The following is a 15,965-nucleotide window of genomic DNA, read 5'->3' as shown; positions in this document are numbered from 1 at the left end:
GCACAAGCTCCAGCCTGCATCATGCTTTGCCCTCATTAACACTGTTTCTTGATCACGTTGAGTGGAGAGAAGTCTTTTCCCTTGCAAGGGCCACTAACCTTGGGAATGGCCTCAGTCAGAGCATAGCTGGCTTTGTCACTGAGCCACACTTTCTGCTTGGGTAAGAGGCCTGCACCAACGGCCTGCAGCTCTGACAGGATAGATCCGTAGGGCATCACCTGGATTTTAAACTCAGGCTCCAGGGTGGAGTCGAGTTGTAAGTGCTCCCTCACAGCTGGGTCCATCATCCGGTCACCATCGATGAAGAGCCTGAGAAACAAATCGGACAGAGCAGATAGGTGGGACCACATCTGACAGTGGCTGGCATAAAGGAGGGAATGAGAAACCATTCTGGTGACATTTCAAGGACAAAGGAGTTCTTTAATTATGCACTATGTCCTGTATTGTTTTAACCACTGGCCTTCACACATCTTAAATCCTGCTTTGAAATTAAGATGTACCACTCTGCTGAGAGGAAAAGAGCTGATAGCATTTTTGTTTGTATGATGCATTTGAAACGGCTGCCTCCCATCACTGCACTTCAAGCAGGAAAGAGTAACAGAGGCAAATAATGGCCATCTGGAAATAGACAAGCTACTCTTGTTCTAAGTACCACATCGTTATCATTTTCACTGAATTGGAAAGTTCAGCTCAATCTTCACATATAACCTGTACTTATCCAGCCAGGTTTTACCTCACATGCCTCTAAAGGACTTGTGCTTGCTGGGGCTCATTATATGGGGCAGTCACAGGCAAGAAGCCTCCTGTCATAAATCAGTCCTGAAACTTTTCTACTCAGTCCCTGCAGTTCTGAAGTGACTCATCAACACCATTAGAGAAAAGTTTTCCAATGTCCAGGCCAGTATTGGCTCTTACCCACACTTCACTCAGGGCTCCGAGGGCCCTCCACATTACTCAGAGGGGTCAACGATCATGCTCAAGGTCACCCAGCAAGTCAGCCGAGGTGCTGAAGAGCACAGCAGAGCTCTTGGCTGCCTCTCTAGCTCTGATCAGGGAAGGAAAGTAATTAACGTTGAAGACAACAGTGGTCAAAAAGGACATTAAAGTGCCCAGGCGTAGGCACTTTGAAAAGACAAATGCTTTGCTAGAACAGATCTCCCACAGAAAAATGCATCTTGGGGACAGAGGAGGGGAATACAAGCACCTGATTGTGTTCAGTCCTATGACGGCGTATGCAAAAAACACAGGATTGTACTCAACATCAGAGCCTCGGAGGTTGAAAAGCCCTGGAAAATAAGAACGCCAAGAATCACAGTCCTGGTTCATCTGAAAGTCAAAAACAATGTCAGCAAAACACAGTCAATCAATGAGTCATCACGGGTGCAGGCCATGGGTCCCGCTCCCATCCAGCTGTCTCACGTCCTGCTGCTTTTCCAGCAATCCTCAGTTTTTGCCAGGAGGTGGCACCAGAACTGCAGTTTAAACACTCCCATTCGGCAAAGTAATTGTGGTTTAACTTCTGAAGGAGGGTTGGCTTGGAAGAAAGCAGGTACAGGCAAAAAAGACAAGGACACATGTACAAAAAAAAAAAGTAGTTTGCCCTTTCTGGTCTGTGCAATGCAACAAAAGCTCACTTCTCAACAGCTAGAATACTTCAAAGTTACAAGTTAAATTTTGCTTCAATCCTTCTGATACTTGAGGGAAGAAGAAGATAAAATAGGCAAGACTAAAATAGTCCAAAAAGGCCTCTCATTTGGATGTCTCCAACATCTCAGATTCAGACTGCATAGCCTTATGTTTTTTTCTCAAATATTTTATCCTGGACAACTCCAGGCAAAGTCAAGAGGGGAGGTAGATGTTCAGCATCTCCAAACTCCTGATTTTAGGGTCAAATAAAAACTCCAGGGTGTCCAATTAGCTAAAATGAGTTACTCGAGGCAATAAGGCCAGCCAGCAGGACGGCTGGGAAAAGAACTAACATGTCCTAAATCACAACCCAGCACTGTATTCATTGAACTGTGCAAATTCTGCCATGAAAGTAAAAATAGAGTTTGATTCTCTCCAGGGAATGAGTAGGTCACTTGAAAGCAGGAAAGAGACACAAAGAACTCTTTACTGCATGGGTACAAACTTTCTCATTCAGCCAACTCCCAATGCAGGAAGGAGGCAACAGCCTCCTCTGTGGCTCTCTTTCTGTCCCCAGAAACTTGTCTGGAGTTTAATACAGTGAATTGAATTAGATAAAATTAAAGACAACTTTTCCCCCTTCCACCTTTAGGATAGGAAATCAACCAGGCACCCAGCAATAAGCTTCTCTCATGACCTCCTCTGGTCCATCTTAAAACCCTTCATTCATAACTGAGCTTGGCTTTGCTGGAGACATTTAATCTGAAACCACCTCAGGGCACCAATTTATCTTTAATTTAATTGGAGATGCGCCTGAAAAGGTGAGACAAACAATCTCTGCTCACACAGGCCTCCCCAGGGAGGAGTCATATTCACTACTCTCAGAAGTATTTCTTTCATGAAACAAGCTCTTTGCTCAGTGTCCTAGATGCAGGAGAGCCCACACACCTCAGCAAGTTGGCTTCACCCAGCACCAGAGACATTGCGCTGGCAGCGCTGGAGCTAGGAACACACCACCTTCACTTCTACCTTTTCAGATCAGACATGGGGTATGGGCATTGGCAGCACTCACACCCAGTCAGCACTATGTTCCCACTGCACCAGTCTGCACACTGGTGATTTCTGCACAAAGGACACACAGCACTAGTAATGACAGTTTCAAGGAAATGACTGCTGTTTCTGGCCATTCTCCCTTCCTACACACTGGGCTGGGAGCCAAGGTGTGGAGAACTAGTCATCCTGGGGCCCCAAACATGGAGGGGACTCTCTAGTGGGACCTTAGGTTGAAATGATCTGGAAATACAAGTTGAGCCCAGGAAGATTACTGTGAATGCTGTGTACCCCACCCTTGCCTTAAATATACAAAGCCACATGTTGCATTGCTTTGTTTATAGCCCAGCCTCCACAGCAGAAAACAGCCTCCATCTTCCCATAGGGTGAGGCAGCATCAGGATATTTTACAGCCAGAAAAATCTCACAAGTCTTCTTCTTTCTCCCATTCAAACTGCCTCAGGCTTTATATAAAACCTTCCTTCCCCTTTGCATGGGCTGTTTTTTGAAGGTGGTGATTTGCTGCATTTCCTGGGCAAAAAACTCACTCAGGAGCTGTACTGATGTAATCAGGCACTGTACAGAAATACAGGGTCACTCTTTGCGAGCTGTTATCACCACTGCTCTTGATATAAGAGATGCAAAGACTTACATGCTACTTCATCCAAGGCCGTTACCACAAACCACACAACTTTCCTCTCAGCCATTTTTGAACGGAGGGCTACAATTTTGTCTCTCCAACTGTCCCCTGCAAAACACAATTAGAAGAGCTACAGTCACCAAACTTTACTGGCGATGATGACAAACACAGACCAATGCATGGGATTTTGCAGGTACTCAAAACACACTGTTTGCCTTATGATCCTCACTCCTTTCTAATATTTGGTATGAAATACCTCAAATAAGCTGCCCTCCAGACATCCAGGTATTTGTTTTGAAGTTATATAGCCTCTAGCAAATGGTTATTTGGAGTTTTGAGGACAAAGGGGTCATTAGCTGAGGTCCGATCAAGGTGACCTATTCATAGTGGATCATACTGCGCTGCACTAGTGTTTTCCTCACTAGTTTGTAAGAGGAAAGCAAAGGGGGACAGGGCAGTAGGAACAGTCCCTGTCTATTGGGAATTAAGCTTCTCACCTGTGTAACTCAGGTCAAGCGTGATGAGAGGCTTGCAGGGGCGCTGAGGGCAGTCTGTCCAGATTGTATCGATCAGGTTTTCTTTGACAGGCACAAGGTCGTGGCCAGCACTTCGCAAGGCTTTGGACATCCTCTTCCACTGGTCTGCCAAAGTGAAAAGAATCAGGAGTGATGGCTTTGAAAAAACACACACTGGTTGAACAACAGCCCTGCTCACAGAGGGCAAACTGAAGAATATGAGTCTCCTCCTTTCCCTCCAGCCTCTCCTTCTTCCCATTCCCTTTAAATACAATGCAAAAAACTATTGCAATTACAGTTCCACAAACACAGCTGCTACAGCCAGCTTCACAGCCCTCGAGCCTCATGCTTGAGCTGAAGAAGAACTGCTCCAGCTGGAAGAGACGAGTCACTGCAAGAAGCTACCTCAGAGGCTGACATAAAGGCGTCATCTACCCCAGTGCAAAACCATGCTAGATCTAAGCTAGACAAGATGGGCTTCCAGACAGCCACAAGACTGATCCTTAGCCCATCTGAACCAAGGAAATGTCTCCCGTGGCCTCCAGTGCCCTTTGGATTGTGCCTCATATTCTGAAGCACGAGTAGATGGAGACTTGTTCATCTGATAAAAATGGTTCCTCTCCAGGAACACGCTTCCTAAAGGGAGAGCTGCAGAGATGCCAAGACCACCAAGCAGGAGTAGCAGCACGAGTTTTGCCTGGGTGTTCTGGCTCACACGCTAGCCAAGGCATTCAGCAACTTTGTACTGAAGTGCTTGTGACAAGCCACAGCACAGACAAAAAGGAGGTGCATCCTGACTCAGCTTTTCAGGTGAGGTCACTGCAAGCCCAGAGAATAGTTCTCATCCCTTGTGTTTTGGAGTCCAGGCACTGCTGTGGAGCTCTCGTGATACATGCCAAAAACCAAAATCTAACCTGTTTTGCATAACAGTTTAACCCACCACTCCACCTGGGCTGAAACATGGTTAGCTACATACTATCACACAACAGCTTAGCCAGAGAAGCAAGGAAGCAAAATCTAGTTGCCCAACCCAGACTTATAAAACAAATTAAAACCAACCAGCCGGAATAATGAAAGGGTCCACTCCCACCTTCGAGCCTTCTGGGAGGACACTCACTAGCCAATCCTCCTGAGTCGGTGTGTCTTTCAGACCTCCATGGATTTAAAAAGAAAGAAAGAGGTTCAAAGAAGTCATACTGAAGCGTTCCCACACTACCCAAAAAGTCCATCAGATACATCTACTCATGAATGTCTAAACCCATGGGCACAAGACACTAAAGCAGAAGCAGCAGTGTATCCAGAATGTCCCTATGCCCCTGCATGATGGGGTATCCCTACAGCCCAAGCTGTTTACGTGCAAAATGACCAAATAGCCTGTTTATCAGTGGAGCAGTATCCCAGTCTCCTGCATACCCATTTTCATGAGCGTCCAGTTGCTATCCATTTGATGTGCAGCTTGCAAGAAGTAGCGTCCATCTGTCCACATGGCTGCATGCTGTTCAGTTACTATGGCAGTACCTAGGCAGAAAGGCAGAAAGATGTGGTGATTCAGAGGTGGGCAGCCACCATGCAGAGACACAGACAGCACAGGGAGTGTTTGCAATGCACCCTAATTCCCCAAAAGGCAGCTCTGCTCGCTGTTCAAAAGTTAGTCCAGTTTGGAGATATTCACTCTTTCCTCTGCACTATGACCTTTCAAATCCTATCAGAGACAGTATGCACAAGGACGCAGCTTAATGAATTGCCTCAGACGAATTCAACTTAAGCATATCTCAGCCAGCCAGTAGAACTGGGTAAATAGGGCTTTCCAAATCTTCTGTATCAGAGACTGAGGTCTCCACTTGGCTGTTGTCACAGTAACACATACTGTACATCCCCAGACACCATCCCAGCTTCTCACAGTGAGCAAGCCCGGGCTCTGGTCATCCACAAGAAACAGCTGTTACTAGGTTAGCAGACGTGGATATCACTCCCAGCTGCACCCCTTTCCCAAATGTTACGGCTCTAGCAGAGATGGCTGAACAGGAAATATGAACATAAACTTCTGCTGGTTTCTTTGTCTGTCCCATTCCACTGACTCCAGATGGAGGGATGCAAGCAGACAGCTGAGGGGCAGTGACATCTCAGCAAGGCACTCTAGCTGCCTTGCCCTTGATGATTAAAAAAAAAAATAAATTAAAAAACCAAGGCACAAACAGAAACTGAATCCAATTCAAAATTTTGAGTCTCTGCATCTTGACTTCAGCAGAAACTGAAGTCCAGATTAGCAAAGTAGTTTCCAAATATGAATTCATTGTCTTCTACCAAACGTCCCCAACACAAACCCCATTTTAAGCTGCTTCAGTCTGAAAGGTGAAGCAAGAAACACAAGGTAAACCCATGTGTGAGACCTCACTGATTCACCGAGCACTAGGCTGGGAACACAGACCTTCCAAGTACGTAACGAGGGCCCAAAACAGAGAGGAATGTTATGAAGAGGCCATGCAGAAGGCGTGAAAGTAATACAGGATTCACGTTATCCATTAACAGCAGCTCGCAGCCCTAGATTTATCACCTTCCACACGAGGTCCCAGAGTACTTCATAGGAACTGATGAATGGAGCCTCCAAACACATAGGTAGCAGTACTTATTAAACCAATTTACAATTAGGGGCAGGGAAAAGACCTCAGACTGAAGTGACTTTCCAATGGTCACACAGCAGAGTAAGTTGCAGAGCTTAGGCTACAGCTAGGATAAAAACTAGGTCTCTTGAAACACAGACCTATCCTACAGCCAAGAAAACATCCTGTCTTGGCAAGATAAGCAAACTTTTCCACAGCATTCAGTTTCCAAATGCAGTGTTTCTGGCTCTGGCTTTGTTTAAACAGAAGGGCTAGCTAAAGTCCATCATCTACTATTCACCCAACCCAAACGGGCAATGTAAAAATCTGTTCATACTGGCTGCACATCAAAAGAAATGACTGTAGGTTACAAGCACCACATGAAAGAGTTAACAGGATTTTACTTTATAAGAGGTTCATTCAGAGGTCAAACATTTTCTGAAAACTTGTTATTGCGCTGATATTACATAATTCCAGCGGGTAGCTAAGATATAATTCTGCAGATGCTGAAAGGGGAAGAAAACAGTCCAAACAAGCTGGATAGGTTTCCATCCTGCCTCTATGACATGAACGAGACTACTTCTTTATAGGGGAATTATGTACATTAGCAAGAACTCAAGTTCTGGAAAGGTACCTGCAGAGCCATCAAATCCAGAGATGAACGCCCGTCTGCAATCACAGGGTGCAATGTACTCGCTCTAGAAAACAAAAGAGGCAGCAATTATTTATAGCATCAGGGGAAAAAAAAAAAAAAAAAAAATCAACTGATGACAAATACTTTGATAAGCTTTTTCTCCTAAAGGACACCATAGAGAGGAAGAAATGAGTTTAAAAATCCTGGGCTCTACTCCACCGGAACATTTCATCATCTGTGATTATATTGTATTTATGTCCGTTGTTTTTTTTTTTTAAGCTGCAGCACTTTTCTCCCACAAACGTCTGTAAACACTGAAGTGCTTCAGAGTTTGCAGATATTTATTTCGCACTCAGCCTCCCCTTTGGGCAACAAACAAATGCTGCCTTTGAAGCTGCAATGTGAAAGGAGGAGAAACCAGAAGCAGCCCTTGATCCTGGAGACCAGAGTAATCAGCACATAAAATCTGTAAAATTCACTATCTCCAGTGAAGACCCCTCACTGGCATTGATAAGAATTCCTTTAAAACTTTCTTTTCCACAACAATGACATTGAAAGAAAATCACCAAGGTGGTAAAACTGTAAAAACTTTAACCCTTCAGATCTTTCATAATTAGATGCTGATCCTCTCACTTCTTCCTTACCTACTCAAAACCTGCCTTCACCAGAAACCACTTGACTACAGTTCGGTGGATGAGAAGGAATCAAAGACTACTAGTCCATCCTCATCCCAAACCCATCACAGCCTGTGTTTGTGGACACATCTGTTGGCAGCATTACAGGAGAGCCTGAGAATGCACAGATACCCAACATCCACAGGAGCTGCCAAAATTAAAAGAAAAACTGTACCTTGAAATGGCCCACAGACCATTTTTATGGGATCCCATTCTGGCAAGTTCGGAGGCCAGAACTGCTGAGTAGGCCTGTTAATTAACTAACACAACTCAGCAAATCGGCTTAATCCAGGCTGACAGCGCCAATGTTTGAGCTGCAAAACCCCTGGATTTGTAACTTCCAAATGGTTTGAAACCAAAGTACGTTTCTCTGCCCGTAAAGTTTCTCTGCCTCTAGCTGTGCTGTGGCAAAAGAAACACTTTGGGGAATGAGCTGAGAAATCATAGCTCAATTCTCAGGTGGTTTTAGTTCCTACTGTGATAAATACTGCATTTCCCTGTCTCTGGCCAGGGCTATTGTTAAATCACCTGATTGTTAGAAAATACTCCTTTCAAATCTGTTACTCTTCACTGTTCTAAAGAAGGCGGGGGGTTCAAAGCACAGAAGTGAGTGAGAAGCACAAATCACAGCACCTGGTACCAACGCTTCATTTCTGCTCCTGATCATCCCACAGTCAAAACTTCTCCAGTATAGTTACGTCTCTCCCCTCCTGGGAGATGCCCTAGGCAGCAGCTACCAACCATTCACTGCTCACGTTTTGAAACTGAGCCTTGGGACAGCAAAACCCACGGCTCAAAAGAGGATCCGGTTGAGTAGCTTTTGCTCCTGATTGACAAGGAACATCCCTGGGATATGATCCCAAGAAATCTTCTATTTTATCCAACCACTAATGAAAGTTGGCAGAAATGTGGCCGGTATTGAGACCACGGGTGCCCTCATCTCTGAGCCAGTCCAGTTCCCTGTGCCTCTTCCTGTCCAGCGCCACAGACCCCACAGGGCAGTAACTCAGCAGCTGTGGGGAGGAGCGGGGTCAGGACATCCACCTCGGGAAGGAATGACTGCCCTCTGCACACCTCTAGCTGATTCGGTGGATCTGCCTCAGCCCACCACAGCACCACCATCACCACTAACACCCTTTAAAATAATGACAGAGGCGTCAGTAGATGAGAGAGCACAAAGTCGTTCTGGGAACAGAAACATGTGCCTGTTTCCTTGGCTGCCTGTCTCACAGCAGCTGGTCATAACATGAAGGCAGAGTGATGCTGGACCTGAGGAGGATTCCTCATTTCAACATTTCCTAACAACTACTCAGCCTGTTGACTGCTACGACTCTCTCTCTCCTCCACTTCTCAACTCAAAGCTCACACCATCTTCCAGGGTCTGACACCTAAAGGGGTTGCTGGAAATTCCCCACTGTGAGTGGTATCACTAAGTACATCTCAAATCTCTTTGATTTTTCTTCCCTTACTCTTGACCAACATAGCAGAGACTACAGGCTGGTTTGCTTGTGCAGACAAACAATCTCACAGTCATAAGAAGGGTTAACACTGAGCTAGCTGTGTTAACAGGACAGAACAGTGAAATGAATTGAAATAATTAAAAAAAAAAAAAAGATCTAGTAAAAGCTGACCTAAACTAACAAAGACCTTGACTGAGTGGGAAATACCTCATGCTGTCCCATTCACAGACAGCTTTAGGGAATGTTTTAAGAGTTTACAATGAGGCAGATGGGCTTTAAAAGGGACTATGAGGGATGTGGAGGGGAAGATGGTTCAGTCATCTGTCAGTCTGAACTCTTGCACATCCACCTGTTCTGTTCCACACAGCAACCCCCACTGTGCAAAGATGAGCCCATGTTTTGCACAAGCTAAAATTACATGGGGAACACCTGTGTATGCCACACAAAGCACAGGCCACAACACAGTCAGAACAAGGTATTTCCCTGGGGCTTGTCTCACAGCTCCAATGGCCTTCAACGTGGCCCTCCTCAGACCTTTCACATCTGCTTTCCACCACACCTGTCAGTCCTTGATGCACAGACAAAACTGGGAGCTGCATCACAGAAACTCTCAGCTAAGCCAAGAGGAACCCCCAAAAAAAAAAATCAGTGTTTATCATCACAGCCTGCACGGTTGGGCCAGTAACATGTTAAAGCTCATTGTATCGTAATGTCAACCAAGATCAGCAATGAAAAATGCAGCTCACTGCCTTTAGAGCTACGACACTGATGCCATTAAAGAACAAACACTGCTGTGTACTTGGAAGGAGGTCTGTATTCACTGCCAAAAACCTAACTGCATTGGTAAGGTCTGGAACAGGTCAGTGCAACCTGTGCACAAGCCGTCTCTTGCTTTATAACTCCACTGATTCCTTGGCTTAGAATAAGCATGTGTCAGAGGAGCCAACTCTGAGCAGAAGACGGCATCTCTGCCAACCCAAACATGGGGCCCTGAGCTGGGCAGGTGCTTCCTTGATGTGGAAGACCAGCCAGATCTGACCAAATTTGTTTTCGCTGAATAAAGGCCTGGGGATGGAAGCCAGCCCCAGTTAAGCTGTGATTGGCTCCAAACTCAAGCTCTAAACCAAGCATCATTCCCTCCCATTAAGAAGAAAGCTCTTCCAATCTCTGAATATTCCTATATGGGAAAACTCCAGATTCAATGTCAACTGAGTAACTTGACACAAAAATGGATCCTGCATTTACCACTGCAACACCCCAAAAGCTCAGACAGGTATTTTCAATGGAACCACAAAGGATTTAGGTGCCTCTTTCTCAAAAGAACTTCATCCCTTTGCAATCCTTTGACATCTCCAGACACAAGATCCACCCAGCACTCATGGAAGGAAGATGGGCTCTTTATATGGACCTCAGCCCACTTTTGGCTGGGACTGCCCTCTTTTCTCACCAGCCTGAGGACCAACTAGGTCCTCAATCAAACAGGCCATTTCTTCTGACTCCTCACCAGTATCGAAAGCTTCAAAAATCAAAGCAGTCAACATTCAGGGCTGGCTGCAAGAGCCGTAAATCCAAGGTATTAGCAACCTTGGGTAAGCCAAAGTCAGAGCCAGCTGTGTTTGAGAAGCTCTGCAAGTCTTTCAGCTCCTTACATAAGTAAGCATGGAAAGCAAAGCACACAACTGATGGCAAGCCTCCTGGCAGTATTATAACCTAAACCTTCTAGCTTTGGCAGGAAAACCAATATTAAAAGCATCACAGAGCTCAGAGCTCAAACATTTCCAGTGTTACAAATAAATTAGTCAGCAAGTTGCAGCATGGGGGTGTATCAGCACCAGCCCAATCCAGGGGTTCCTTTGGAACCTAGGAGAGAACAACGTTTCCCCTAATCTAAAACCTGTGTCAACACCACAGGAGGGAAAGCCCTCTTTGCTGACAAGTTCTCTGATGTGGATCCCAGGACGGCCTCAGGAACAGCTGAGGGAGGCAAGGACAGCAATAAGTAGCTTGGGCTGTGAGGAGGAAATGGCTCGAGTCACCAAAAGCTTGAGTATCATTAAACTGCAGTCTTCTGAGTCATGGGGGGAGTTGCCTCAGAGCAAAATCTGACTGCAGGGCTGTAAAGTTCTTATTTGTGTGCAGGAAACAAACCCTTGCTTGGAACGTCAGGAAGCTGCAAATCTCAGCTCATCACAATTTACCTGGAATCAGGAAGCCTGTTCTGGGATCAACAGGTTTCTGCCAATGCCTAAAATTGCATCAATTCCCAAGCCTCACAGACAAAAATCCTGCACTAGGTTAGTCAGATGGCGCCAGAATCAGCAGCTTTTAGTAATCGTTTCCATTCAGATAGATTCGCTGTGCAGAGAAACCTGACCAACTCGCCTGGCAGGAAATAGCAACATGGGGTTCTCTGCTTAACTGCTCTCTGTCAAGGAAAAGAGAGCAGCAGAAAAACCCAGAAGTCCTGAGGGTCACATTCTTCAACTCACATGACAGCATTTAACGTGTAGTGAAATGAAACCAGAGTTATATATGGACAGAGGCAGCTTGAGGCAGGAATGCGGCAGACAATAGCAGCTGCAGAAAACGCCTTCCCACTACCTGCCCAAGTTTGGATCTCCCTAAGAGGAAATACGATGCTGCACATACGGTTCCAGGGCACAGGCAAGTCCGGACCCAGCTCACCCCAGTGCCAAGTCAAGGGCAAAGGTTCCGATTCAGTTGCATTTTGCTCTCATGCACCCTGGGGTAAAAGAGAGCTTTGGGTGTGAGCCAGGAAAGCTTCAGGTCTTTCGTTTCCTGAATATGGCTGAGGAGGGAAAAACCCTTGGCAGTTCTTGCACCTCCTAACAGAGCACATGGAAGAGTGAAACCAGCGTATGAGCGGGTAGGGGAGACAAAAGGCAGTTCAGCAATTTAAAATTGATGTCATGGACTACACAAATCTTAATGGTGTAAGCAGCACACAACACAGTTACTACCATGGGTTACTACCCTGGGCCCAGACTTCTCTCCTGTCTTTAGTGCCCAGAAGATGATGCAGACCAGCATCAAAAGGGAAGTGTCCTTGTGGCCTGTTCTTTCCCTGACTCTCCAAAGGCCCCTCTGAGTGGGATCTGAATGGCTTTAGCATAAGGCAGCAAATTCCAGCAAGAATTGGATCTAGCAAAGGGAAAGCTCTGCAACTAATCCTTCGCCACCTCACTTAAGCGTATGTGTTGATCGGGAGGTGCTAATGGAGAAACTAAAGCCCAGATAATGCCTTTTCCTCCCCTAGTAAATCCATTCTTCCCAACAGCCAGAATGGAGACAGCAAGTGCTCTGGCAAGCTCCCTTTTCACAGCGTGAGCTCCCTAGAGACAATCTGATGAGAAGCTGCTGGTGGAACATCCACGTTGACTTGTTACAAGAACATAAAAACCTAAGTCTCCTGAACAGACTCCAGAAACTTTTTCCAACATGATGTTTCTCAGGTTACCCAGGCTTTTATGCTAGAACCATTAAAGCGAGTGAACGAAGGATGATTATAGTTATCCCTGGTTTTTATTTTCTGCAGGGAAGGAAAGTCCAATCGTTCCCATAATCCATCCATGCATACCTGGTGGGCATCTCCAGAGGGCACTATGTAGGCTTGGACAGGCTCCTGGACATACTTGGGACTCTTCATCACCTGACGCAGTTGCCTCAGCAGCTCTGTTGTAATTTTTGGACTCATCTTCCTACCTGCAACTAGAACAAAGCACAAAATTTCAGAGCTTCTCCAGCCATCCCAGGCCACTCACATGCACAGGCTGGAGGAGGCTGTCACCACTGGAGACTCCCCTTGAGGTCAACTGTGCCAATATCTTCCCTCTCAGCCCAGAATTTCTCCTGTCTTGTCACTTCACTCATGTGTCTTGAGAATGAGGGATCAGGTTGAGGCCAGAGAGTCAAACCTGGTCTATCCTGTATAGGACCTTTCACACCTGGTGAAGGACCAGCATGCTCAGTGGCAATGCACACAAGCTTAATACACTTGCGAACCCTCTGGCATGTGGGCAGCACCAAGAACCAGAGCATCTCATGCCCTATGACAGCCAGGAAAGGTCTTGGCATGTGATGTTGAAGGTCCCAAGTACCCACAGATCAGGAGGAACCCCACCAGTCATGTGCACAGAGAGAAACTTTCAGTATTTTCACTCTGGGGGCAGAGATACTGTGGCTTATATACAGACTGCTGGGAGAACAAGCCATGCATGCCAGGAACTCAGAAATGGATCAGTTAAGAATACAATTTTTAGCAATTTCACTATAGCCCAAGATTTCACAGTGGATTGGTGACCAGATTAACTCAGACAAAAGAAATCTGTTCCCAAGGACATACACAGGGATGCATTCACTGGGCATATTTACCTCTAGGCTGCAAGTTAGTTCGCCTAGCAAGAACAAAACTGTAACAGGAGGAACAGCCTGCTGAGCTCTCTCACAAGTGACTATCAGGAGACAACTAGGGAGGCTTAAAGGAACCTTCTCTAAAGACCTTTGGCAAATGCTCTGAACATCTCAGCTGGTGTCAGGCAGGCAGGGGTGGGGCACAGGCTGGATGGAAAACAGCAGATCAGAGGGGAAAACAACGGCACAAGCCAATCACCCTGCCTTGCTGTGGTTTTGCAATGGATGGATCTTTGGTATTGCAGTGGACACCAGCCTCTCAATTTGCTACTCAGAAACCATCACTAGCCAAGGCCCGCTGTGAGCACCATGCACACTGACACCTCGGGCCACGCTGCTGCGCTGGCGTGAGCAACGGCTGCAGTGGAAGACACCAGCTGACTGCGGAGGATGTTCAAGCTGTAGGGGAGGCCTGGCCTGAAAGCCTATGAAAATCAAGTAACCTGAACCTCTTCAGAGGTTCTCTCCATCTTTTCTTCACTCACATCTCCAAAGGGTATCCAAACCGGGATAATCCCCTTTCTGCTTCTCCACCCATTCCTTTCACATTTTTAAGAACATGCTGGGATCTTTAATGCTGTCACTTTCCAGGGCAAGGTAAGTTCTGTGCTGCTTGAATGCCATGCTATGCAGCATTTTATTCTGACCAGTTCATTTCACAGCTATGTCCACAAACAGATCATAGACAGAAGAAGCAAATACCATGCAAGTCTCACACATTTTTACTTACCCAGGTATTTATTCTATTCACACCTCAGCAGCTGCCAGGAGCCCCAAGCAAAATTATGGTCTTACACCAAAACACAATAAGGCACAGCCCCTGCCCTGTGATGTCTGCCATCTAAAAGAGAAGGCAGAAAAGCTGCCTCCATTCCACAAGCCATAGGAAGACATGATTTGAGTAAGGTCACACAGCAGTGCTGTGACTGAGCCAGGAACCGAACCAAGATCTGATGCACTCGGGTGTAAAAATCTCAACCCAAGACCATCATTCACACGTCTCATCACAGGAAGTTTAGAGAACACCAGACTTGTGCATGATTGACCATCTGCCCACAGGCACACTGTGTTTTAAAACCCAGACCACAAGAAGCAAATTGAGCTCAAAAGACACCACATACTAAATCCTTAAATTGGTATCTTGACTCCAGTGCTTTTCAGGACAAATTTCATAGTTTTATACAGTGTTTTCAAGCTACACTGAACTTTATTATACTGTGATTGTTTCTGTCTGTCCTCTGTAATGAGCTGCTGTAATGTTTTATAACACTGATGCTGATTTATGTTCAGACAAAGGAAAAACACAAAGGAGAGAGAGCAACAACATAGTGACTAGCCAGCAGAAAAGAATCTCTTTCTAAAAATTCATAAGGACACAGCTTCCTTTCTTGACCTGTGCTTTGTCTCCAGGAGCCTGAAAGTCTCATTTAAATAGACAAGGAATGACAAGGCTTTGCCTTTTAATAAAGCTCCTCGCTGACAAGCCACAGTGTTCTTATCAAGGGAAAGATTCTCTCAAGGACAAAAAAAAAAAAAAACCAAAACACACATTTAAAAAAGTACTTTCACTTGAAAGATCTGCTTGCAATATTAAAAACACAACTAAGATTAGCAACAAAACCCATATTAAGGAGGACATCTATTTTAGATAACCCCTACAGTATACGAAATCACACTAAAAAAAATCCTCCACAAACTTTCCAATAAAATTATCTGCAATTTCCAGAGAAAGAGATGCCATTTTCTCCCAGATCCTTGGTAGTCGTTTACTCTGGTCCTCCTATAATTTTTAACAGGTAACCTTTCCTTTCTTGGCCATAATAAGCCTCCACAAAGTTAAAACAGCTTCTCTATCATTATTTAATCACTCTGGCAATTAAAATCAAACACAGCTGAAATTAAGATAGTGGATTTAGCAGTACAAGAAACAGTCCCATTCCCTGCCCTAACTTTTTCAAAGCTATTAAGACTGCCATGTTACCTGCCTCTGTAGTTTCCCACGTCTGGATGCCTCTTGTTTCTGCTCACGCGAAATACCATTCAGCTCTTTGCTTGGCCTTCACAAGCTCCACTGTGCCTGAGAAAGCAAAGGGCAAAACTGAAACAACTAGCAAACTTTGCACCCCATAAAACATTCTCATCTCCCAGCAAAGAGCTGAAAACGCATCAACACTACGTTCTACTGGCAAGATTAGAGATACACTGAGGGTGAACCATGGGAAAGCAGGAAACTTCAAGGGCCAGGCATCTGCTTGTCAAGACTTACGATTAAATCTTGCAAGCATGTGCTGTTTTTCACCAATTTGTTTTCCCAATCATTCTGTCAGAGGTCACT

The 15,965-nt window shown here is 45.5% G+C and overlaps 1 protein-coding gene across 3 annotated transcripts in view; it reads right to left on the bottom strand.

The window, feature by feature from the left end:
- The window catches only part of XPNPEP1 (X-prolyl aminopeptidase 1), a 30,322-nt gene extending 14,618 nt beyond the window's left edge, over positions 1-15,704 (bottom strand). For 2 of the 3 annotated variants that reach the window (XM_009988163.2, XM_086616324.1), the window contains exons 1-9: positions 15,612-15,704; positions 12,798-12,928; positions 7,066-7,129; positions 5,245-5,349; positions 4,891-4,983; positions 3,814-3,957; positions 3,329-3,424; positions 1,205-1,286; positions 99-309 (exon numbers count right to left, since the gene is read on the bottom strand). In XM_009988163.2, the coding sequence (XP_009986465.2) occupies positions 99-309; positions 1,205-1,286; positions 3,329-3,424; positions 3,814-3,957; positions 4,891-4,983; positions 5,245-5,349; positions 7,066-7,129; positions 12,798-12,914 (912 nt within the window). In that variant the 5' untranslated portion in view covers positions 12,915-12,928; positions 15,612-15,704. The remainder of the gene's footprint in view (positions 1-98; positions 310-1,204; positions 1,287-3,328; positions 3,425-3,813; positions 3,958-4,890; positions 4,984-5,244; positions 5,350-7,065; positions 7,130-12,797; positions 12,929-15,611) is intronic. The other variant, XM_086616325.1, reaches the window with a different exon arrangement.
- Between the last annotated feature and the right edge of the window lie 261 nt (positions 15,705-15,965).

This window comes from Tauraco erythrolophus, chromosome 9, assembly GCF_009769465.1.
Source record: "Tauraco erythrolophus isolate bTauEry1 chromosome 9, bTauEry1.pri, whole genome shotgun sequence".
In the NCBI taxonomy this organism is placed as follows: domain Eukaryota; kingdom Metazoa; phylum Chordata; class Aves; order Musophagiformes; family Musophagidae; genus Tauraco; species Tauraco erythrolophus.
The sequence above is the reverse complement of the archived record's forward strand: the minus strand, read 5'-3'. Positions and strand labels throughout refer to the sequence as shown.